This window comes from Lasioglossum baleicum, unplaced genomic scaffold (genome assembly GCF_051020765.1).
Source record: "Lasioglossum baleicum unplaced genomic scaffold, iyLasBale1 scaffold0021, whole genome shotgun sequence".
Taxonomy (NCBI): Eukaryota; Metazoa; Arthropoda; class Insecta; order Hymenoptera; family Halictidae; genus Lasioglossum; species Lasioglossum baleicum.
Window position 1 is genome coordinate 3,110,925 of NW_027469081.1, and position 24,602 is coordinate 3,135,526.

The window sequence follows — 24,602 nt, forward strand, 5'->3', positions numbered from 1 at the left end:
GAAGGATCGATTTCATTCAGCTGCAGTAGTTTACATAGAGGATTTTGTTGATTGTTTTCTCGGTTATTTCCGCGTGACACAGTGTACAGTATTTGCCAGACTCGGCTTTTTGAAACACAAAGAGTAATGGACTATTGAGAGTTTGTTTCGTTGAATTACAGGGCGAATTATTTCGAAAACGAACAATTATTTACAATTTACAATGGGTAGCCCGCATTCGAAGGATATCCGTAACGGACAGCGAAATTGCAAGGTGTAAGTTGACGAACTTCTAAAATTTGTAACGTGCACCTTGAAGCTTTCAACTTTGCTTTCGGAGAACCATAAGATCCTATCAGCTGTATTATACGTTCTTCGATCTATTGTGAAACGTTCGAGTGTCTCTTTACGATCGACCATGTAACACCGTTCGAGAAAACAGCGGAAGTAATACATTCGATTTGGAGCAAACTGTGGTGGTTTCCTTTATTTGAGACAATCTTATCTCCTCAAGACTATTACAAAGTTTTTCTTCTACGAGTAATCGATCCACGAACGAACTGATAAATCGAGACGCTTCCTTATCCGACCACTTCAGACAAACAAAGATACGACTCACTGTGTTGCACTTTGATTTCATAACAGAGCAATTATCGTGGATTCGTTGTTGCACGTTTCTGTTTTCTGAGCGTTCCGTAACAAACTTGTAACAAACTTGTCGAATATGCTTGCTCAAGCAATCCAGATTGTCACATAAACAGCGAGCTTCGGAATGGAACGATTCCGCGACTGGTTTTCATTACGAAAATTATTTTATCGTTATCAGTCTATCGTACTTAAAAATCATACTTCATCTCACCGAAAATTTGGTCAAACACATGCAATTAAATCATGCACTGGGTGATTCTGGGAACTGGGACAAGTTACTGCTCGTTTTCTAAGTAAAAATAGAAAAAATATCTCTTTAGATTAGTGCTTTTATACGTAGGGTGATAAAAGAATAAAGTGCAATCGCATCTGGCGGGTGCATCGCTGCATCCACATAAAAAGAAAGCTCATAGGAAGTTGGAACGTATTATGATTTTGTCCTCTGTCATTTTCTTCTATTTTTACGTACCGGAAGCCTATTAATAGGATTTTCAATAATTGTGCTGTGCCGAAAGAAAGCATAGAAATTTTCTTCTACATTGCAATCTCGAATGAAACTATTAGATGACTTTATTGAGGGTGACTTGTTAGTTCACAATGAAAATTGCTGTTGCTATTGAACGCTCCAGTAAAAAGTGTTCTCAGCCATGTACCATAGATTTTTCAAAATTATGCAATAATCACCGGTCGATAATGTGTTAAAAAAGAGCAGTAACTTGTCCCAAATCCCTGGATCACCCTGTACAGTATAAAAATTCTTTATATACTGTATACATAAATGTTCATCTTTCTACTTCTTAACAATATTATGTTGAAACCTGTTCTACCATTTAATACAACGATTTAATATATGTTCGTCTGTATATTGTTTCGATAAAATCGAATTTTTCAAATCCCCTTTTACCATTTCGTTGTCGCGATCGACATTACCGAAGAGTACTTTCACTATACTGTTAGCAGATACGAAATATAGATATACTTCAGTCATATCGAATATGATATAGCAGGAACGGCGCGTACTTTAAGTGATAACGAATACAAATGTTATTGCAACAGGCCTTGAGAATATATACAGGGTGTCCCAAGACCCCTTCGACTCCGGGAAATGGGAGGTTCCTTAGGTCATTTGAAGCAACATTTTCCTTTGCACCAATGTCAGCCGGGGCTTTGTTTAGGAGTTATTAACGAAAAACACGGACCAATCAGAGCGCGACCTAGACGCGCGATGGCACGTTCAGCCCGGCGCGCCGGGAGACGAGCACGGTGTAACGCCGCGATGCCGCAACGAACAAGAGTTTCTCGAGATTATGTGAATCTTCCCCGATTTGGATGAGCTTTGGATATGTTGTCAAGACCATGATTCTGAACAACATTTCCCTTTACAGTTTTTGTCGGCCGGCTTTAGTTTACGTGATAAGTAACTTGTAATTGTAAATCGATCGATGTACTATCTGAACTATCTCCTCTCCGATTTCGATGAGCTTTGGATATGTTGTCAAGACCATGATTCTGAACAACATTACCCTTTACAGTTTTTGTCGGTCGGAAGAACTTTACTTGTCAATTCATATGGGTGGATCTCTTTACCCGACTTACGGCAACTTTACCCGAACGAGGGAAAAAGCAGAAACTGATTGTATTAAAACCTCACTTATTCAGCCGTAAATCCATTTGCTGCTTCGAAATGTGTGTCACTGGGTCACTCGGTGACGAACTGCACAGATGTCTTCAGGTATACGACAGTACGACGATCCAGAATTTCAGTTTCACTTTCGAATCGATAAATAATTCGTATGTTTATTTCACACAGATGCCTTGAAATTTTTCCACACTCACAATCACTGTTCACATTTGTCAACACATAGTTATGCACTAATAATAATTGCCATATCCCTTGTCCTGTTGCACAAATCACAACAATCAGGTAATGCAATCACTAGACTGCGGATTTAATGCATTTGTAGCAAACATGAGTAGGTGCATTTTAAGACACTAGAGAGATTAAAATAATTTCAAAACACCAATGTATTATTTTCAACTTCTTAAAATGATCACAGTAAGAATCAAATATCTGTCTGGCTCCTGTCCCTTGTAATAGCGGCAGCCAACTTTCATTTTACATAAAGATCCGCAGTCTAGTGATTGGATTAAATAATCGTTTAATTAGTTTAAGCAATTATTATTAGTGCATAACTATGTGTTGACAAATGTGAACAGTGATTGTGAGTGTGGAAAAATTTCAAGGCATCTGTGTGAAATAAACATACGAATTATTTATCGATTCGAAAGTGAAAGTGAAATTCTGGATCGTCGACTTGACCGCGCATCCCTTAGGCCTTCTACCAGCGGCTGTGCAGTTCGTCGACCTGGCCGTACGTCTCTTAGCTTTCGGTACTGTCGTATACCTGAAGACATCTGTGCAGTTCGTCACCGAGTGACCCAGTGACACACCTTTCGAAGCAGCAAATGGATTTACGGCTGAATAAGTGAGTTTTTAATACTATTAGTTTCTGCTTCTTCCCTCGTTCGGGTAAAGTTGCCGTAAGTCGGGTAAAGAGATCCACCCATATGAATTGACAAGTAAAGTTCTTCCGCGACCGACAAAAAGTCTTAAGGAAATGTTGTTCAGAATCATGGTCTTGACAACATATCCAAAGCTCATCCAACTCGGGTAAAAGATAGTACAATCGATCGATTTACAATTAAAAGTTTTTATATTTATCGCGTAAACTAAAGCCGGCCGACAAAAACTGTAAAGGGAAATGTTGTTCAGAATCATGGTCTTGACAACATATCCAAAGCTCATCCAAATCGGGGAAGATTCACATAATCTCGAGAAACTCTTGTTCGTTGCGGCATCGCGGCGTTACACCGTGCTCGTCTCCCGGCGCGCCGGGCTGAACGTGCCATCGCGCGTCTAGGTCGCGCTCTGATTGGTCCGTGTTTTTCGTTAATAACTCCTAAACAAAGCCCCGGCTGACATTGGTGCAAAGGAAAATGTTGCTTCAAATGACCTAAGGAACCTCCCATTTCCCGGAGTCGAAGGGGTCTTGGGACACCCTGTATATATTGTTAATGTAAAATTAATTGTATCGATTCAACTAGACAATGAATTAACAATTAAAATTAAAATGAACATCGTATATACTATATGTATATGTATATCTGATATTATTAAAATACCATTTTCTGCAAGTTTGAAGAGAAAAGTGCATGTGAAATAATGAAATGCAATTTTCTACGATTTCTTTGTAACATATCGATCCGGTTTTATGATCACGCAGTATCTCTATCCATCGAAATACGCAGAAGCACGCGATGACTCATATTTAACCATCGTGAAATAACAATTGTTCGCCGGTTGTTATTGCGCGACGGTTTCGGTCGTAAAAGGCGACCGCCCATGTACAGATAACCTCCGGCAAATAAACCGATCGCAGTAACAATGCGTTAAACGTTCGTTGCATAAACATTTAAGATATTTTGTTCTTTGGTTCTGTGAGCAGCGTTTTTCCATAATCGCGAAGCCAGGCGAAATTTCGCGACGTCGTCATGTTTATTTCCATCAGAGATCATACGATAACAGGTTAGTGACCTGTGATCTGTGTACCATCGTACGACATGTGCAAAGAGAAAAAGTTTAAATGGTCAACAGTAAAGTCATTTAAAAAAAAAATCCCACGATTACATTATCACTGCTTTTTTTTGTAGTAATTGTAACCGTAACTGCCTCGTGTGGTGTGCATAACATATATCATGAAATTTAATAAGGGACGTTCGGCATTAACATTAATCATTCCGACGGTATGCAAATCCATTTATGTATCACGTGAGAGCGATTTATTGACGTTTCAATAAGAACGGTATCGTTTGCTTTACACGCTCGTGTGTCGTATCGATCACGCAGTCGTAGGACGGTTGACTTTTAAATACAAAATTCAAATTATTTGCATCAATTGCGAGGTACAGAGACCTAACGAAAGCTTCTTACTCATTTCATTTAAATGTATCAAATCCCACAAAATTGTCTGCATCGGTTGCAAGAAATAGAAACCAAACAGAAAATGTTACTTCTTCCCTTAATAATTTTAATAAATGAGAAATCATAAACATGCGTCATTAATTTTGAAAATTTTCCTTCAATTTTCAATTTCTGTCCTTTCCGAAAAATTAGACGTCCATTGTGTTCCACTAATCCAGACATTATGCGTTTGCGTTAGGCTGGATAGCCAGGCTACGCATATGACGCATATTTATGATTTCTCATCTATTAAAATTATTAAGGGAAGAAATAACATTCCGTTTGGTTTCTATTTCTTGCAATCGATGCAGACAATTTTGTGGGATTTGATACATTTAAATGAAATGAGAAAGAAGCTTTCGATAGTTCTCTGTACCCTGCAATTGATGTAAATAATTTTAATTTTACAGAGTTGAGCAGTAATTAATTACATGAGTATTTAATTACATCTTCAATTACATGTGCAAAGGTGGACTATAATTACAATAAGAAAACGGTTAAATAGTCCAAAACATAAAAATTAGTGGTTTAAAAGAACAATTACACTGAAGTAATTGTTAGACTCAATTACAATTACTGTAATCGTGTTAAGTAATTGCAATTACTCCTTTCACAATTACTGTAATTATAATTGTGGTCCGCAATTACAATTACTGGTTGAGCTAAAGTAATTGCAATTACCAATTACAATTACATGTGATTGTAATTTTATCTCTGCAATTTCCAAGTAATTTTAATGCAATTACAAGTAATTGTAATTGGTAGTTGCAATTACAAGTAATTGTAATGGGTAGTTGCAATTACAAGTAATTGTAATGGGTAGTTGCAATTACAAGTAATTGTAATGGGTAGTTACAATTACTTCATTCTAAAATGGCACTAAAAAAAGGTAATTACATACCTACTCAATGGAAATGTCTAAAAAGAACAAACAAAAAGCATATATTAGGAAATATTTATTATTTATTAAATTACAACTCTTAAGAAATAGGTTCTCTTGTCATTGACAATGTAGTTTTCACTAGGACCTTTTTTTAGTGCCATTTTAGCGTTAAGTAATAATTAAAATTACTTGGAAATTGCAGTAATTGTAATTGAAATTACATTTTGCCCAACTCCGGACAGCCATCGTCGCTTCTTCTTTCGCAAAGCAGAGTATAAAGTAATTCCCGCATAGAATGGGAATTATGAAGAGTATAAAATCTTTTCCCAGTTTTTCAATTGTATTATCAATGAAAAGCACCAGGGATTGGTCTGATCTGAAAATCGCGCTGGTGGCGTGAGTCAGTGTAGCGTTGGTACCACGTGAACACGTGTCTAGTGACTTATCAGCATGACGTAACAGAGTGGTGTTGTTAAACTCCGTACAGAATGATGGTCGACAACAGTTTATCGAGCGATGTCATATCGGTCGACAGACATCGTTCAGAAAAATCGCGATCATGTCACCGAATCGTTTCCTAAAACGGTTCCAGCGTAAATTCGTCTCTATTCTTCGTCAATCGAGTCACTCGCGTTCTGCTAACAAAGACCTTGAACCTGACACCTTGCTGCACGATCAGCTGCGCGACAGGTAAACCCGCGAACTTGGCACATCAGTGATTCGGTGTGACGTCACCGCGATAAAAGAAACTCCACGTCATTGACAATCATTTCTTAATAATCTACGCGCAATTAGGATACAGTAGGTTTCGCAATGTCGTTGGTAACAACTGTGTTGCGTCAGACTTCGGTTACTTTTTATTATCGATCATCCGAGAGTTTCGTACTCGGGCTTTCTTTGAATACAAAACGCAAGTTGTCTTTTGTTCTCTACAGTACTTTGTCGGAGTTAAAGAATATTAAAGTGCAAAAACACACGTTTTATCTCGGTCGGTAAAGCTTCCGTTAATCTGCAGACAATCGTGCAGTTTTTTCCGGTGAACCCGCGATACAAAACCTCGTGTCACAGAGATAAATTGCTTCGAAAGAGTCCGCTGAATTAATTGACGCCCCCTCCACGGGTTATGCTCCTCGATAATTGACCCGCTCATTAGCCGAGTCGATTAACACCGCAATATAAAAGTTAGAGGCGATTGGTGAAATAGTGCATACTCGATTTAGAGAGCGACAGAGACTTCATTCACGGTTCTACCAATTTTTCGAATTGATCTTCTTCAATCCAGAAAGTTGTCGAGCTTCTTTTACATATATCATTCACTGAAAAGCCTACTGATAGGCTCCTGGTAGGTAAATTGATTCTTGGTCGGACCATTCGATATAGGGCTCCCAAAAATAACCCTCTGCGACAAGTTTCAAGTCGGTGCCCCTACCGTAAAAGTAGTTGTAGAGTTTAATGAATTGTTTCTTCTGTTTTTTTCTGAATTATTTCAGAATTGTTGTTTGCAAGATCGATTTTTCAAAAATACGCAAACATAAAATGTTATACTGAAGTTTTCAGAGTGCCACGGTTATATTATTATATTAGTTGTCTCATCACGATTATTAATCTGAATTAAATATTGCGAATAACGATCGAATGATGCTTTTATCAGGAAATATCGACTTGACATTCTCCACTTATCGTTCAAAGATAATAGCTCGGATTCTTCGTCTCTTTTTGAGGGAATAGTATGATGTTGTGAATTCTTATCGAGCGTCAAAGCGAAACAATTTTTAAAACTTGTTATTCTGATAACCGAGTGGCACGACAAGTGAATAAAACTAAAAATTGTTCTTTATATAGACTCGAGCATCGAATCATTCGAACCGTTCAATTCCGATCGATCTCTATTTATAGTTCGAATTCGAGTAATTCGCTCTGCTAGATTCTCGATTATAATATCCTGAAAGGGAAGCATAGATGAAAGTAGTGATTTTACAAGCGCCGCGCAATATAGATTAAATAAAACTGAAAGTTGTACTTTACATAGAGTCGAGCATCGAATCGTTCGAACAGTTCAATTCCGATCAAGCTCCATTTATAGTTTAAATTCGTGTGATTCTCAATTATAAAATGCTGAAAGGGAAGCATAGATGAGAGTAGTGGTTTTACAAACGTCGTGTACAATATAGATTATTCATTCACGGCCAGGTGAAATATGTATAAGTCGTGTGATGCTCACGCGATGGGCGAAGACGCGCGACTGCGCGATGCTTGCAGTTGCAGCTAGTTAGCTGTAGGCAGTAGTGTAATAACCACGGGTTGCGCCATCATCCTCGGCATCAATCATTTCCACCTAAAAACCCGTCAAATTTCACTGCTTCTCCCACCAGGATAATCGCAGAATTCGATATATAGGTGAATAGCGTACAAAAATCCTCAGCGTGATCAATCATCCGCGTTGTTATATAAAATATTCGTTATATTAATTGTCATAAAATATTAACCTGCGGGACGTTTGTCAATCGGCGAAAGGTCTTACAATTAGACGAGGGAAAACACCGTTTTCGAACAAGATTCGTCTTGTTGTAAGCGAGAATTGACAGAGTTCGTAGTTGCGTGGTGCGTTTGATAGTGACGGAGGCTCCCCACGCCCTAACCTCACCTTTGCTCGACACCACTGCGTTCTGCCGTACCGACATTTTTTTCCTCGTCAGCCTTTAAACCTTGCTTACTCGCTCGTTTGCAGGATCCCAGGCAGTAGTCAGTTAGTCTGCAACGGCAAAACTTCGAACATGTCGAATTTCGAGAGGGATCAGATCGGCAGCCGGGGAAACGGCGATGCTCTGTGCGCCGGCATGATTCGCGGCATTGATCATCTGAAGACACCACAATTAAACAAGGTACGATTCTAACGTTTAATTACCGAGGTTTCGCGGCACCGCCGATCTCGTTGACAGTTCCACGTCTAATAATGACGTGCTCCGTGCTCGGTACTTGTCGCGAGAAGCTGAACGTTTACATGCACGTTGCACCAACCATATTTTATGGACACCAACGAAAATAAACGATGACAGTTCGCGCTACGAGAGGATACAATTTTGACGGATTGATCGGTACACGCGCCAAGGCCCTGCTCTCCGACGTCGATAATACACTTTCCCACGGAAAATCGATCCGAGTCGAATATCGTCTGCTAGTCGGTCTTTAGCGCGAAATTTTGATTTAAATATTTGGCGTTGCTGCCGGCCGGAATTTGCCGGTGTTGAGCACTAAAATATGAATTACTTCCTCACGGATATTGATGAAAATTCACCACCGTCTGTTACCTGCTTTTTAATAGAAACTTGGGACGAATTAGGAAATTTTATATGATAGTACCGAGGAAATTAATGACAACAATTGTAATTGTTTGGCGCCCAGAAAATGAGAAATATATTAATATAAAAGAGAACATGGGGAATTAATGAAAATTGACCTGTCACTTGCGCTTTAATTCATACACTTTGGGTGCTTCGAAAAATGTTCTACGCACTATTTATTAGTAAAGGGAATTTAACATTGACATGCTGGTTAATTCTAGAAAAAATGCGACTTGCTCCTTAATAGTACTGGGGAAATTAACGATAACAATTGCGATTCTTTGACGCCCAGAAAATGAGAAATATATTAATATAAAAGAGAACATGGGGGATTATTGAAAATTGACCTGTCACTTGCGCTTTAATTCATACACTTTGGGTGCTTCGAAAAATGTTCTACTTAGCTGAAAATGTTCAGGGAAGATCGCACTATTTATTAGTAAAGGGAATTTAACATTGACATGCTGGTTAATTCTAGAAAAAATGCGACTTGCTCTTTAATAGTACTGAGGAAATTAACGATTAACAATTGCGATTCTTTGACGCCCAGAAAATGAGAAATATATTAATATAAAAGAGAACATGGGGGATTATTGAAAATTGACCTGTCACTTGCGCTTTAATTCATACACTTTGGGTGCTTCGAAAAATGTTCTACTTAGCTGAAAATGTTCAGGGAAGATCGCACTATTTATTAGTAAAGGGAATTTAACATTGACATGCTGGTTAATTCTAGAAAAAATGCGACTTGCTCCTTAATAGTACTGAGGAAATTAACGATTAACAATTGCGATTCTTTGACGCCTGACGCAAGATAAACGCTCGATTGGTCACGTAGCCATCAGGATTCCATGAAATTCACTTTCACGGGACGGACTTTTAACGAACGGAGTCGGCCGATGGCAAAGAGGATGACGAAATAGGGGGATATGGAAGCGTTCGAGTACCGCTATGCTTGTCACACACTTCCCAGAAACATTTATACAAAGTCGATGGATTAAGGAAAATGTTCGCGTACCACCGTCGTTTGAGTTACAATTGATCATGCCATAAAAATGTATGCTATTTTAGCAGGTCTTTGATAAGAGTGTTATCTTGTATCCCAAGTGTATTATAACTAGACTTCGGATTTTGATCCGAAATAAAAATTGCAAGAAATAAGTTTTAATAAGTCGACACTTGATTTCTGCGATAAGTGCATACAGTCCGCAGTCTAATTACAATATTGAACCATTATAGTATATATTTATACAGAACGGTCTGTATGCTTTATTAATTTTTATATGCTTATGCTACCTTTACGTCAGTAGTATTGTATATTCAGTGACACGTCCAACGAACTTAATGACATGTAGATCAATGGTCATTCGAGGCAAATTATACATCCCAGTCATTGTTTTTTTCAGCTCGTGTCCGACTAAATAAGTTCGTCGTGACTCCAATTCTTTTTTGTTCAAAGAAATACAACATTTTCTAATAATTCTTCTTTATAGATTCTCGATTTTAAGCGATTTTCAATCCTTTGTTTTGCAACGTGACACGCATTTGTTCGTTCTATTCGCGATCAGAACTCGGATCCGATTTTCTCGATGACAGTGCAAAGTGGCTACCGAATGTTCCACGTGGAGACACTTGATACCGATTGCGAAATCGACGCGGAATTTCGCGTGTATCCTAGCTGTGGTTGAACGCACTCGTGTCGTTTCCTTAAATCAATCGTAATTACTTGCACAAACTATTAGACATCGATCGGAATCTTTCCTGCAAAATTTCAATTACCAATTATTTCATATCCCCAGAACGTTTATACCGAACAAAACCAACATTAGAAAATCGAATAACGAAGTGTAATTCAAATGCAAGCGATCGTGTACCGATCCACAGTCTTATCGATGATTTATCTATCGAAAGACGTATACCACATTATGTCACAATTTCGTGAGTCAAGGAAGCCACAAAAGGAAAAAATTCCCAGAGATACGTAATTGGAATAGATTCAATGACATTGTCGTAGAACAAACGAATTCCGGGAAATCTACCTCGCGACGTAGTATTGTCACGTCACGCGGCGAGCTAATGGCGTTACGCACGTTTCGAAAATTGCCAAGAAAATTGTTCTTTTGTCTTTTATCCCTTTTAACCCTTTGCACTCGAATAGCGACTGTAAGGCGCCAGTAAAAATGGCCACACCATTATTCAAAACAGTTTTAATATTATTAAATTCGTCTGTTTTCTATAAATTGTGAAAAGCTCAACTGTTACATATAAGAAAACTGGTTAAATTTCATGTGCACAATGTAAAAAAGATTACATAGAATAAAAATGTTCTGGGTCGAAAGAAATGATTTTGAGTTTCGAATTAAAATTGCTTCGAGTGCAAAGGGTTAACACATTACCGACCGGTGATTGTTGCATAATTTTGAAAAATCTATACTACGTGGCTGAACACTTTTTAATGGAACCTTCAATAGCAACAGCAATTCTTATTGTGAACTAACAAGCCACCCAAAATAACGTCAGCTAATAGTTTCATTTAAGATTGCAATGTAAAAGGAAATTTTCTACGCTTTCTTTTGGTGCAGCACGATTATTGAAAATCCTATTATGTAATAGGCTTCCGGTAGGTAAAGTGTTAACTACTGAAAAACGTTGTGCACCCTTGCAATCCTGGAAACGAGTCTACCACCTTAAAGGAGGAAATACATTTTTCTTTGGTTCCAACACCTTGCTTTTCGATTTTGCATAGAGATCAACGGTCTAGTTTCGTCTATTTTCTGACATGATGTTCCGAATGGCTTCTGAATGATTCTGAGCGGCTATTGGATAGACTGTACGGTCCGCTCGAAATCCCGTATGGCCCGGCAGAGGTGCTATTGCATGCTAGCCTGCACCCCTGCGATTCTTGCAGTAGGTCGCGACTTACTTTGCGCCGAAGAACTCGTAGGGGTGCGTATTGATCGTCGGTGGCAGACGAAGGGTCGCGATCGTTGGGACTCGAGGACCCTGGCAACCGTTTCCACGACCGATTATTGTTTGACATGGGACCAGCGGCCGAAGGTTGAATGTCCGAAACGAACCGATGATGGACACGGATTGGTGGGACCTCGTGCCGGACTCGCATAGAACGACACGCATCCCGGAGCCGTTGCTCGCTCTGGATGGAAGGGTATTCTCCTTTTGATCTCTCTATTTCTTGGTAGTCTCTGTTCTTGCCGCGCTGCACGCCTCGGGCATACAATGCACCTTTCATTCGAGAGCGGATCGTTGTTGAACCTGCCGGAACACTTTTTCGCGTTTCGTTTCGGCCAGAGGGTGTCCTGAGCCCTGTGACGATACAGGCAGTTGCATAAAACGTACTGAGCTTCGAGTATTCATTCTTCAGGGAGCACTGAACTGTTTGTAGAAGCTCCTGTGTTGTTTTCTGGGATTACTCGTGCCACATTTATGTTCGTACGGATATGTGCCTTCGTTTTAGCGCGAGGTCTTTCGCTTTAACTTGAAGGCAGCACCATTCATATTAGATTGTCTCAAAAGTTGGTTTCCGATTCATGCACTTAATGCAAATTCGTGTTAGGAAGTACTAAAACGTTAACGTAAAGGTTATCGCATTGTTTGTATTTATTTAGCAACATTAAAGGAACTCATTCCGAAAGAAACTTCTGCGACAACCTAATAATTCTATTGTTGTCAGGAGGAACCCAGCATGTCGCGTACTTTCACTTCCGAGATGTTGTCGTTTAATGTTTTGGTCACTAATGCTTTGACATAAGGGCATCGGCTAAATTGCATTATTCTTTTGAGCCTTTCGAATTTGTTTTCACGACATGTATTTTTTTCTGGTGAACACGTAAGTCCTGTACTATAAAGCTCGATTAGAACTATTTTGTAGATCGTAATTTCCTAAAAAAGGAGAAAATTTACATCTATCGCATGCCTATATTGTTCTCCAATAGCTGTGTATTAACAAAACCAAAAAATTAGAGTCTGTTCAGAATCTTCATCACGAGTCAGACACGATATTGCAAGGCAAAGGGTTAACAAAGATTACAATTAATATAAAACTGTCTCTGAAAGTTGCAACTTGCGACACGCGGCGTTTTCCCTTGCAACCACAGAATTAACCCGTGGAAATCATTCGATCAGGACGATCTTCGTAGATAAGGCTCTTCGAGTTCCCATTTGCTGAGATCAAGAGGCTTGTTGGCAGATGTCCCCAAAAGTGTGGAAGTTTTCGAGCACAGACCAATCTAAAGACACCCGCTGGTTACGATAATGCCTGCATAGTCATTCAATTCGACAGTCATCCGATAAGTGTCAAGGAAAGAGAATACGATGTTATGTCACAGCGTCGCAGACGATCTAGCCCGCCATTGACCCCCTTCCTTTTCCGTCTTCCGTCCCCCTAACCGCGACAACGCGGTTATCATTCCCGTTGATACGCGCGTCTATCGTGTATCGGCAGATTTTTTACGGTATCTTACGATGGCATTGATGAGTCGGTTCTTCAAGGCTGCAGCGACATTGTCGCCAGTCTGGGACAATCGAGTATCTTCTTAATTATATACTGGATGTTTTGTGGAAAATTATAGTAAAGTACTTTGCTAAATTCACCGAAAAGCTGTATTGCGTAACGACGCACCGACTGGAAATTCCAATACCACGCGGAACAGTTTAATAAACACAAGTTGTACCGCGATAAGATAAAAAAGTATCAAATGGTCTCAATGTCATCCGAACGTCCTTTACCGCTGTGTATTTATTTTGTCTCTTTGACCTTGGACGAGATCTCAATATGTAGTTTCTTTATTTTTTTTCAAATAATTTTGTAGGCAGAAATACTCTTGCAACGAGTGGAGAAATATTCCAGCACATTACATTCTTGCAAGAACTAGATTTGAATGTGGAACAAACATCTCTTTCATCAAGTTCCTGTGATCCACGTGTTGGATCGAGGCTAATGATTTATGTGTCGGTTAATAAACACTTGATTTTTCGAACAGCATTTTTGAACATTATTATTTTTGCGGACAAGAGTCTTTGATTGTTTTCGACTGTCTTTGGGAGTTCTCGAATGAAGAAACTGCTGATCACAGAGGGCCGGGAATTGAGGGCCTTGATTTTCAGTCGTTGCTCCCTATTATAACATATAAACGTGAATTAGTCTAGCTCGGACGTTCCCATCATTGTCAACGACCCCACTGACTCGTCGACGATGGAAATTTACTTTCGACGGGTGCTCTGACCTTTCCATATGGTTACTGTCGGTCACAAAAGACCACATTGCCCAATAGGTCTTCTTAAAAGTGGCATTGCTCAAAAGATTCTCGAAATTATTCGAAATGTCGAAAACATCTCGCCGATGTCGCGCAACCATAGATTGGCGAACTCGCAAACAGAATTGTGAAAACAAATAAAAATCTGCTGCTTATTTTTCGTAACCGAACACTTCTGTCTATTGCAACTCTCATAGCGAAATATAGTTTCGACAGGTTATGATCATGATGAAGCCAGTTATCAGAGTTTTGCATGCTGCGGAAATATATAACGCGCGATGTCTAACACTTTACCTATCGGAAGCCTATTAATAGGATTTTCAATAATTCTGTTGTACCAAAAGAAAGCATTCTTCTTTTACATTGCAATCTTAAATGAAACCACAATATTAGATGACGTTGTTGAGCTTGACTTGCTAGTTCGCAATGAAAATTGCTGTTGCTATTGAAGGCTCCATTAAAAAGTGTTCAGCAATGTACCATAGATTTTTTAAGATTATGCAATATTCACCGGTCGGTAATGTGTTAATATTCCTTGGTTTCAATATCAAACTTCGGAAACCAATTGAAAAGTGCTCAAAGCCGCCCAAAGATTAGATAATTGCGAGTCATTAAACTCGTTCCTTGTAATGAGAATGAAGTCTCTGGTTCTATGGCTCGTACGATCGAAAAATTTTATGCAAAAAAATTAAACGACTTCGAAGAAACGCACTAAAAAGTATGAAAAAAATACCAAATTTAATAGTTTATATCTCCTAAACGCATAGGCTTTTTTAAACTTAAAAAGTTTTATTTTTAAATATTGCATTGTCATCCAGTTCTGAGCTATGTTTAACATTTCAAGTCACTAGCTCATCGGGAAGTTAGTTTAAAATCAATTGTGCAATTTGTACAGAACAGACAAACAAAACAGACATACAAGAAAGCGACCTAATCAAAACGTGGTAAAAAGAAGTACATAATAACAATAGTCTCGGTAACGACGAGAAATATGAATCATTAGCAGGGAAGGTCAAAAAAAGCGTGTCTGCAGCGATAGGAAACGACACAGACAACGTAATCAATGGTGTCGGAAAACTTGATTAAGCGGCGAACTGAATTTTCATGCGATTTGCATGTACGATTGCTTCGATCGCGCCGGAGGAATGCAGTTAGAAAATAGTTCATCAACCGTTGAACAATGCGGTTCGCGAGGGAACAATTGAAACCGTCTGCGACCTAAGACAATCGATCGGTCGTACTCTTGGTCGGGTGAATTGTCGTTTGTCATCGTGAATAAATTATCCTCTGCGTTCTGGATCGATCTATGGGTGCGTTCCGTTTCACGCATAATGCGCATACACTGTATAGTGTAGTATAAGAGTCTCTATGCATACACTGTACAGTGTATGCGCTTGAAGCGTGAAACGGAACGCACCCTATGTCACGCGTTCAAGCATTTTCGAGTTTTTTTCAATCGTTGGATGTATTGTTAGAATTAGGTTCTGCTGATTGTTCGGAAGCAGTTCATTGGACGAGAACTCGAATGTTGGGTTACGATGGCAGATAATCGATAGAAGCAATTATATAATCTGTCTGTAGACGGTATATAACTTCTGCTTTTGTGAATGTCATCGATATGCAGCGGTCATGTGCGATAGACTTCGAATTTAATTAGCCATTCGATAAAGTAATACATACATACATATCTGTTAGGTTCTCACGGTCAACCCATGCGGAAGCGAAACGCGACGGCAAGAAAATACGATTCATGTTTCAAACACAGTCGATTACGATAATCATTAAATAAATTAATTTTTTCATATAAAGTAGTATTGTAGAAGAAATTTAGTTAAATTTTAAGAAGTAGAATGTATTTTTGTACCTTTTGTATCAAGGATAATTAAATTTAAAATATATTGGGTTGGCAAGAAAGTAATTTCGGTATTTTAAGGTGAAATGAAACCCAATTTTCTTATTCAATATGTAGCTGTCGCAGGTTTATGAAAATAGCCAATAACTTTATTAAGATACCAGAAAGATGGCAAAAGATCATCGAACAAAATGGAAAATATTTGATCTATTGAAGTCCATTATGCTTAAAAACATTTTTATTTCACCTTAAAATACCGACATTACTTTCTTGCCAACCCGATAGTTTTATATAAATCTCGAATATAAATGAGCCAATTTGATGTGAAATGTAATTCGAATTTTTAGATATCTAGTTTTTTTAGAAATTAATTTAATTCATATATCTTAGTATATAGGTCATTCGACTTAATCATTTATATTATAATCGTTTGACTTTGATTGTTGAAAATATGTAGATTACTCGGAAAGTGAAAGTCGTTGTTGAATTTTGCAATGTAAAAGAAGAATATAAAATATAGCTCGGAAGAATAAACTGTTGTGAATTTGCTATCTGCCAACCATAATCTGCAAGCACGCTACGCGCTGTTGAACTTGACAAAAGTGATTTATGGGAGTTATTGAAGAACCCTCATCGTTTCAAGTGCCGCGAGCATATCGGATGCGCGATCAGTACATAAGTGGGTCTTTGTATAAATTGGATGTGGATCATGGAAATGTACATCCTGGGGGCACTCGTTAACTTCAATGAACGGCGCATTTCTTTATCTTTGGTACTTATTATTATACTTCTTGATTATTCGTGTCAAGGATCACTGAAATTTGTTCACTCACTTTTCGATCAGCATCGTTTTCGTTTACAGCGTCCAATCGACCAAGTTCAAAACAGATTTGATAATCTGAAATACAGAAATGAAAATCGTATTTATTATCATAGTTAATGTTATTGTATGCGGTCTTATAATACTGATTGCATACTGCACAGCGCGATATGTTAAAAATTTCATCGAAAGATTGAATATAATCAGAAGTATATTATACTTTTTAATGATAGTTAACTTATTCACTGGTAGAGTATAGCAGGCGATAATATGTATAATGTATATACCAGCTGATGACGTAAAGCCAAGTCGAGGGAACAGCTGATCGCCTTTCACTCACGTTCACTTGCGACTCGCAAGAATTTCCTCGTTAACCTATTTCGCCGAGCACCGTAATATCCGTCAAGGTCGGGGTATCCGGATGTCCAAAAACTCTGTCCACTTAACACTCATAAAAATTGAAATTAATCAATCTCGTCGTTCTATGTAATTACGTCGAAGAAATTATGTTTTATATACTCGATCGACCTGAAGACAAAACTATTATTTTACTGACAATTTCAGAGACGCAATTTATCGCAGTTTATCGAAGAATATATCAAAAATAAAAATGCTGGAACATTCATAAATTCAGATCGCAAACCGCGTAAACATCCGCATTCTATTAATAAGGAATGTTTCTTCTGCGTTGCAGGGAATGGCATTTTCCATCACGGAAAGGCAAACGTTGGGAATACATGGTCTCCTACCAGCAGTCGTGAAAACTCAGGACGAACAATTAGAATTGTGTCGTCTGAACCTTGACCGTTATACCGATGATCTCTCAAAATACATCTATCTGATCGGTCTACTGGTAAGTAGAGTTTCCGCAGATTTTCGATTTCGTTTCAAACACGAGTATAAACAAGAAAAATATTTCAACTTGCAGGACAGAAACGAGAAGCTGTTCTACCGTTTATTAGGGGATGACGTGGCTAAAATGATGCCCCTGGTGTACACCCCCACAGTGGGTCTAGCTTGTCAAAAGTTTGGTTTAATATACCGCAGGCCACGCGGTTTATTTATTAGCATACACGACAAGGGACACGTGTACGACATTTTGAAAAATTGGCCTGAACACGACGTGCGTGCGGTCGTTGTCACGGACGGAGAGAGAATACTTGGTTTGGGAGATTTAGGCGCGTATGGTATGGGAATCCCCGTTGGTAAATTGTCCTTGTACACTGCGTTGGCTGGTATCAAGCCTCATCAGTGTCTTCCCATCACTTTGGACGTCGGAACAAATACTCAAGTGAGTTGTACTGCACTATAACCTCAGAAATGCCACCGGTATAGATTACGAGGAAACGATTGAAAAGAATAACATAATGGTAATCCTTTTGTCCAATCAGCCCTGTCCCTAATTTGGACTTTGCATTTCTTGATTAGTATACATTCCGTTGTACTTTTGTCAGCCGGGACCCAGTTTCCTCCTTCTGTGGAAACCTCTGAATGATATGATGGTCCTGGTCTAGGAATTTTAGGGGCCTATACTGGAGTATTTCATGTTACAGGGTCTAGTGCTAATATCTCAACGATAGATTGATAAAGACTATGAAACACATATGAACAGAGTTACGGTAGGCTTTTCCAACACTCGCACACCGCTAGACCACGTATACGTACGCGAGGATTGCATGGATCCGGGATTCCACTTCTGATTTCTCGATAATGCAAAGACGGGGTTTTTTAGTAGTCAAAATAGCTAGATGAAAGATCTAGGGCGCTGTTTGCCTCAAAAGTCCTTTTTTACGTTTCCGAGCAATGGTTTTGCAATATTTTCAGCAAAATATTGCAAAACCATTGCTCGAAAACGTAAAAGAACTTTTGAGGCAAACAGCGTCCTAGATTGATCTTTCATCTAGCGATTTTGACTGCTAAAAACCCCGTCTTTGCATTATCGAGAAATCAGAAGTGGGATCCCGGACCCATGCAATCCTCGCGTACGTATACGTGGTATAGCGGTGTGTGTGTCTGTTGGAAAAGACTCCCATTATCATTTTATATATCTGCTCAATCTGGTGTGCACTAGATCTGATAATTCCAATATTAAACCACGGTAGAAACCAAAGCATCGGAAGCTCGGCATCAGATAAACGTACTCACAACTATCCTCTATTATCTTAACTGCTGTTCAGGGTACTTTCAATTAGACAAAGTGAACGCGCAGTCCCATGTAATTGCGTATCTAACGAACCTCTATTATCTGAACTGTCTTGTCCCTTGATTTGTCAGGATGAAAACAAGATTCTATCGTAATGGAAAATTTCGCAGGCTATAATCGATATATCGGCTCGAAGCAGATCCGGCTAACTATTTTCTGTTTCAGAGTTTGTTGGACGATCCACTTTACATTGGCCACAAGCACAAACGTGTTACTGGCAAGGAGTACAGCGACTTCATAGACGAGTTCATGTCTTCTGTGGTGAGACGATACGGCCAGAACACTTTGATTCAGTTCGAAGATTTCGGCAACGCTAACGCGTTCAAATTATTGGCCAAGTACCGCGAGGACTATTGTACTTTCAACGACGACATCCAAGGAACAGCTGCCGTTGCTGTCGCTGGACTGCTGGCCTCTCTTCGTGTCACCGGCACGAAACTTTCGGAGAACACGATCGTATTCCAGGGTGCTGGAGAGGTAAATACAGGGTGACAAGAAATAACGGAGTTAAACATTTCTTATTAGAATTCTGTCAAATCGACGAATTTTGAAAAACCAAATGGTAACAACCATAACATAAGTTTCGAAGTGGCCACCCTTTGAGCCGATTCAGAGGCTCAAACGTGTTTTGATATTTTCGGCTGTGGACCGCAGCTCTTCTGGCGTCATTCGGTCCCACACCCGGCGCAGAGATTTTTTCAGCGACTCGAAACTTTTATGGGGCTTAGCACAGGCCCTGGCCTCCAAAATCGACCAAACGCTGGAGTTCATAGAGTTGAGATCCGGTGAGGACGGCGGCCATTCCGCAGATGTGATGAAACCTGGAAAATGGGATTTGCTACGGTTTTCGTGGATGAAGGGGTCGAAATCAACCAAGAAGTGTATCGACGGGACATTCTCGAAGCCGTCGTACTTCTGTGGGCCCAACAGCACCTCGGCGATCCGGAATGGACGTTACAGCAGAATTCTGCGCCGGCCCACAGGGCGAAAACGACTCAGGAGTGGTGCAAAGCCCATTTTCCAGGTTTCATCACATCTGTGGAATGGCCGCCGTACTCACCGAATCTCAACCAGATGGACTACAGCGTGTGGTCGATTTTGGAGGCCAGGGCCTGTGCCCGGCCCCATAAAAATTTGGAGTCATTGAAAAAATCTCTGTACCAGGAGTGGGACCGAATGACGCCAGAAGAGCTGCGGCCCATTGCCGAAAATTTCAAGACACGTTTGAGCCTCTGTATCGGCGCAAACTTCTTAAATATATGAATACTAAAGGTCCACGTTATTGTTGTTATTATTTGGTTTTTAAAAATTCGTCAATTTGACAGAATTATAATAAGAAATTATTAACTCCGTTATTTCTTGTCACCCTGTATAATACAGTAATTATTACACAGAAATTTTCAGTGTTCGGGTAGTGAAAAAATGGAGACATTGACGATGACTAATTTATTGCAGGCATCTCTGGGTATCGCGTGGCTGTGCGTAATGGCAATGCGGAAAGAAGGTGTCTCCGAAGAGGAAGCCAAAAGCAAGATATGGATGGTCGACTCGAAGGGGTTGATCGTGAAGAATCGTCCATCCGGTGGTATAACCGAGCATAAATTAGTGTTCGCGCGTGACGGTCAGACGATCGACACATTAGCGGAAGTGGTGAAGACAGCGAAACCTACTGTTCTTATTGGCGCTGCTGCCGTGGGCGGTGCTTTCACTACTGAAATATTGGAAGAAATGGGCAGAAACAATGACAAACCAGTGATTTTCGCCCTGAGTAATCCGACAAGCAAAGCTGAATGTACTGCTGAACAAGCTTACATTGCGACAAAGGTAAAAGAACCTTCCCGACAAAAATCTAAAGCAGATATTTCACGTGTAGTAAACGAATCCGATTCACAATCCTTGTAATTTTTAACCCTTTGCACTCGGAGCTATTTTAACTGGAAAATTAAACGTTTCTTCCTAGTTAGAATATTTCAATTCCCTATGATTTTTTTCATTTTATTGACAGTTTACTAAGTGATTAGTTATTGACATATTTAATAATGTAAACAATATCTTCAATAGTAGTACAGCAATTTTTAATGGCGTCTCAGAGTCCCCACTCGAGTGTTAAGGGTTAATACCTAAACCCAAATCTAAAGTCTCGAAACTACAGAATCAGACCAACAGTTTTGTCAACGGCGAATAACATCTGATAAACCTGTATTCCTTTTTCAGGGAAAATGCATATTCGCGAGTGGCTCGCCCTTCCCCCCGGTAACCTACAACGGCAAGACCTTCAATCCTGGCCAGGGAAACAACAGTTACATTTTCCCCGGAGTTGCTTTGGGAGTGATCTCCGTCGCTATGCGTACAATTCCCGAGGAGACGTTCCTAGTATCTGCTAAAGCGTTAGCTGACATCGTCTCGCAAGAAGATTTGGACTCCGGAAACCTGTACCCGCCGTTGCAAGATATTCAGAAATGTTCGTTGACGATAGCCTTGGCGGTGACGAAATACGCCTACGAAAATAGTAAGGAAAATCTTCTATATTTGTTAGATGTCACGTACAAAATGACATGTTATCCACGTTTTATTGTTCTTTGCAGACCTAGCATCGGTTTTCCCAGAGCCAAAGGACCACGAAGAGTTTATCAAAGCGCAACTATACGAAACAAGTTACAAATCGTCTATACCGCCAGTATACGACTGGCCTAAATTATAAACCTCTTGACTGTTACCGATGAAACGCGGTCAATTTTTTTAAATATGTTGAATACGTGCGCCGCAACATGTGTTTCACATTTACTTTTCTATTCGGCACTAGATCGCAAGAACCTGTTGAGCAGGATCATACGTAGCTGATTTATTATGTTCCGAGCGAATGCGTGAGAGAGGAGGTGTATGGTCGTGTGCGTGTGTAAAAGCATCCGTTTTCCGTTTTGTATGAATGTTCGAGATCGCGTTAAATTATTATTGGGATGAAGCTTAATTAACTGGTTGAATTGAATAAAGTTCGTACAAATTATTTGAAAGAAATGTGTTTTATTGCTACTCGAGACAGCATTTTTTTCGGTGCTTAGACATAATTTCCAGTTTCATGCGAGCAGCAGGATTATCCTTTAAAACTTCCGTCATGTTGTGTGTAGAAGAATTAAACGGCAAACAAGGGTGAACATGATGGCGACGGAAAGCCCTATCTTTGTCGTCTCATGATTCTTTATTTCGTAATTGCTTATTAAACGAAACAAAAGCAGAGGTTCCCTCTTCTTCGTGTAAAAGCGTCGCGCTTTTATTTTATTCTCTCGAAAACACCGGTATGCGATACACGCGTGTAAAAACTAATCGTAGGTTTTTCTGCTGGATATAGCAGATGTAATGAAAATCGTGTTTCACCTTCCTTTCAATTTTTGCAAGATTGTGGATGAAACCATAACACACACACACATGATTGTCTACAACAACACGAGACAATTTAACAAAATATTCACATATGCGCCGAACGAAAAAAGACTGCAGCGTCGCTTAGACGCGCAAAGAAAAAAAAATGGACATCGAACGGTGTACTTTTTCTTTCTTTCGAAAATGCTTATCTCGCGGTATTTCCGAGACCGTTGCAGCATGCATCCCTTCTTTTTTCTTCGTTTGCTACGATGAATTGGCGTTTTTCGCTCTCGTTTTCATTCGCACTCTCTCTCACTCTCCCTCTCTTTCTCTCCCGTCGTAAATTGAATTATCATCAACACGTACGCGTATATTTACTTGACTTATCCGCTAATCTGATTCTTACTACTAGACACGGTCGTGGTCATCAATCTATAACAAACAAGAGTATAAACTGCGACCTTGTTCTTTTTTTTCTTCTTTACTCCAAACATTTGTTGCATCATAACATTGTAATAAAATTAAAGAATAAAATGTACAGAAGGAGCGCTTTTTCTTTCTTTAGAAAATGTTTACACGATGTGATTTGTTGGGACTCTGTTACGCTACACTGAGCAGACACACTGGCCGATTCGAGCGCCAGTTACAGGGATCTCGTCAAGTATAATTTAGCTATCTACCCTCATTCTGTTGTCTGCCAACGGAGACGAGAACGACGATACATTAGCGATCCGTTGTGTACAACATACTTAATTGAGTCCGAGTTCCACAGCACCATTTCTCACTACTGCTTTCTTTTATTTTTATTACGCTTGCAATCGCGTAGACTAACAATTTCTCCGCGATCATCACCGGCTGACGATCGTTATAGAATCATCGAATCTGATATCTCTCTCTCTCTCTCTCTCTCTCTCTCTCTCTCTCTCTCTCTCTCTCTCTCTCTGTCGTTCTTCCTTACTTGATATAAAGCATTCTCGTGCCTACACAATATTCTCATTTGTGGTACCGACTGATCAACGTTTGAAGTCTCGGCCAACGTCATCGAATCACAGTGTCGGGGGAAAGATACAGTCTCGTAAGATTCAAGGATGTCAGAACGGTGACGTAAAGCAGTAGTGTCGTCGATAATGGAGTGTCTGTCCAGCAGGGAAGTCGGTCCCTTTCCTAGCTTCATCGGGAGAGGGAGTGTGATCGTTCATGAGGTTGCTGAGTGTCACCAGCTGCACGGAGGTCCGGTAATCTTTGATGTGCTGGCAGAGCATCGAAGAAAGGATGTGTCAATGCGTCCTTCAGGACTATCCTTTGGGATGGTTCGTACTCCAGCATCTTTTGGATCAGGTCAAACAGTTGCCGGTGCTCCTCGTCCTCCGAAAGCATACAACGCTGTTCAAAAAAGAAAACAACGTCAGTCTGGTCCCGAATACAGCATGTCCTCGACTTACGCGGAATTTTAGAAGCCAGAATCACACAGAAAGCCAATTCCTAACTGTGAAATTCGTGAAATTCGTTTCAAAAAAAATTCTCTGAATTCGCTCTGCAGCTTGGAAATGAAACAAAGTGAAACTCGAAATCCTTTCAAGCACCGAGACCGTCCCACTAGTTTTCGTATTTGGGGATGGAAATTATATTATTGCATTTTTATTATATACTCTGTACATAAAAATAAATTCTAATAATAATAATAATAATTATGAGTGACAAAATTGTTCTAAGTATTTGTCCTAGTAACTTAAACTACGTTTTGTAGAGAAAAAGGAAGTGTCCGGATACTTTCTAGCGGTAGTGTAAGTGTCTGCTTGTATACAACGCAGGCATTAAGCTATTTATCAGTGATGAACCACGTAAGTCGAGGACTTACTTTAATAGAAAATACGGATGCAAAAGGTCTTTGCAGAAATTTCCAAACGAGGCTTGTAAAATGGCGGTTTTGTCGGTTGAGTACTCACGTGCAAAGGCTTGCAATTGACACGAACGTATCTACCGGCGGAGCTCTTTTCGTCCCAGTCCAATTTACCGTGGTAGAAATACTTGGTCTTGGTCTTGCGGGCCATGCGATGTGGAACCGTGCCAAGTATACGCTCCATCATTGCTAAGTGCTCGCGGTTGTCGTGTGTTTGGAATAAAGTAATACCCAGGTGTAGTTCGAAAAGGATGCAGCCGATCGACCAAACGTCGCAAGGCTGGGACCAACCTAATTCTACAGAAATAAAAGTTCCCGTGTC

General features: G+C 39.7%; 2 protein-coding genes and 1 long non-coding RNA gene across 7 annotated transcripts in view; 1 reads left to right on the top strand and 2 right to left on the bottom strand.

Annotated features, from left to right (window-relative positions):
* Men (NADP-dependent malic enzyme) lies at positions 1-22,035 on the top strand. Of its 5 annotated transcripts, none has more exons than XM_076445150.1 (8): positions 1-255; positions 8,260-8,413; positions 17,512-17,670; positions 17,746-18,108; positions 19,186-19,497; positions 20,476-20,844; positions 21,235-21,529; positions 21,606-22,035. In XM_076445150.1, the coding sequence occupies exons 1-8, from the start codon at positions 203-205 to the stop codon at positions 21,719-21,721; spliced, it is 1,821 nt and encodes a 606-aa protein (XP_076301265.1). In that variant the 5' UTR covers positions 1-202; the 3' UTR covers positions 21,722-22,035. The 5 variants fall into 5 exon arrangements, with proteins under 5 accessions (XP_076301265.1, XP_076301264.1, XP_076301267.1 ...); XM_076445149.1 differs by lacking the exon at positions 1-255 and adding an exon at positions 6,006-6,221; XM_076445152.1 differs by lacking the exon at positions 1-255 and adding an exon at positions 6,719-6,873.
* On the bottom strand, positions 6,729-8,169 carry LOC143219216 (uncharacterized). Its single transcript, XR_013011278.1, has 4 exons — positions 8,018-8,169; positions 7,753-7,866; positions 7,557-7,646; positions 6,729-7,473 (listed from the first exon to the last, which is right to left on the bottom strand). It is a non-coding gene; the product is annotated as an uncharacterized LOC143219216 (long non-coding RNA).
* Doa (CDC like kinase darkener of apricot) overlaps positions 22,022-24,602 on the bottom strand; it is a 10,883-nt gene continuing 8,302 nt past the window's right edge. Inside the window, exons 8-9 of the mRNA XM_076445146.1 lie at positions 24,327-24,577; positions 22,022-23,763 (exon numbers count right to left, since the gene is read on the bottom strand). Coding sequence (XP_076301261.1) covers positions 23,551-23,763; positions 24,327-24,577 — 464 coding nt within the window. The 3' untranslated portion in view covers positions 22,022-23,550. The remainder of the gene's footprint in view (positions 23,764-24,326; positions 24,578-24,602) is intronic.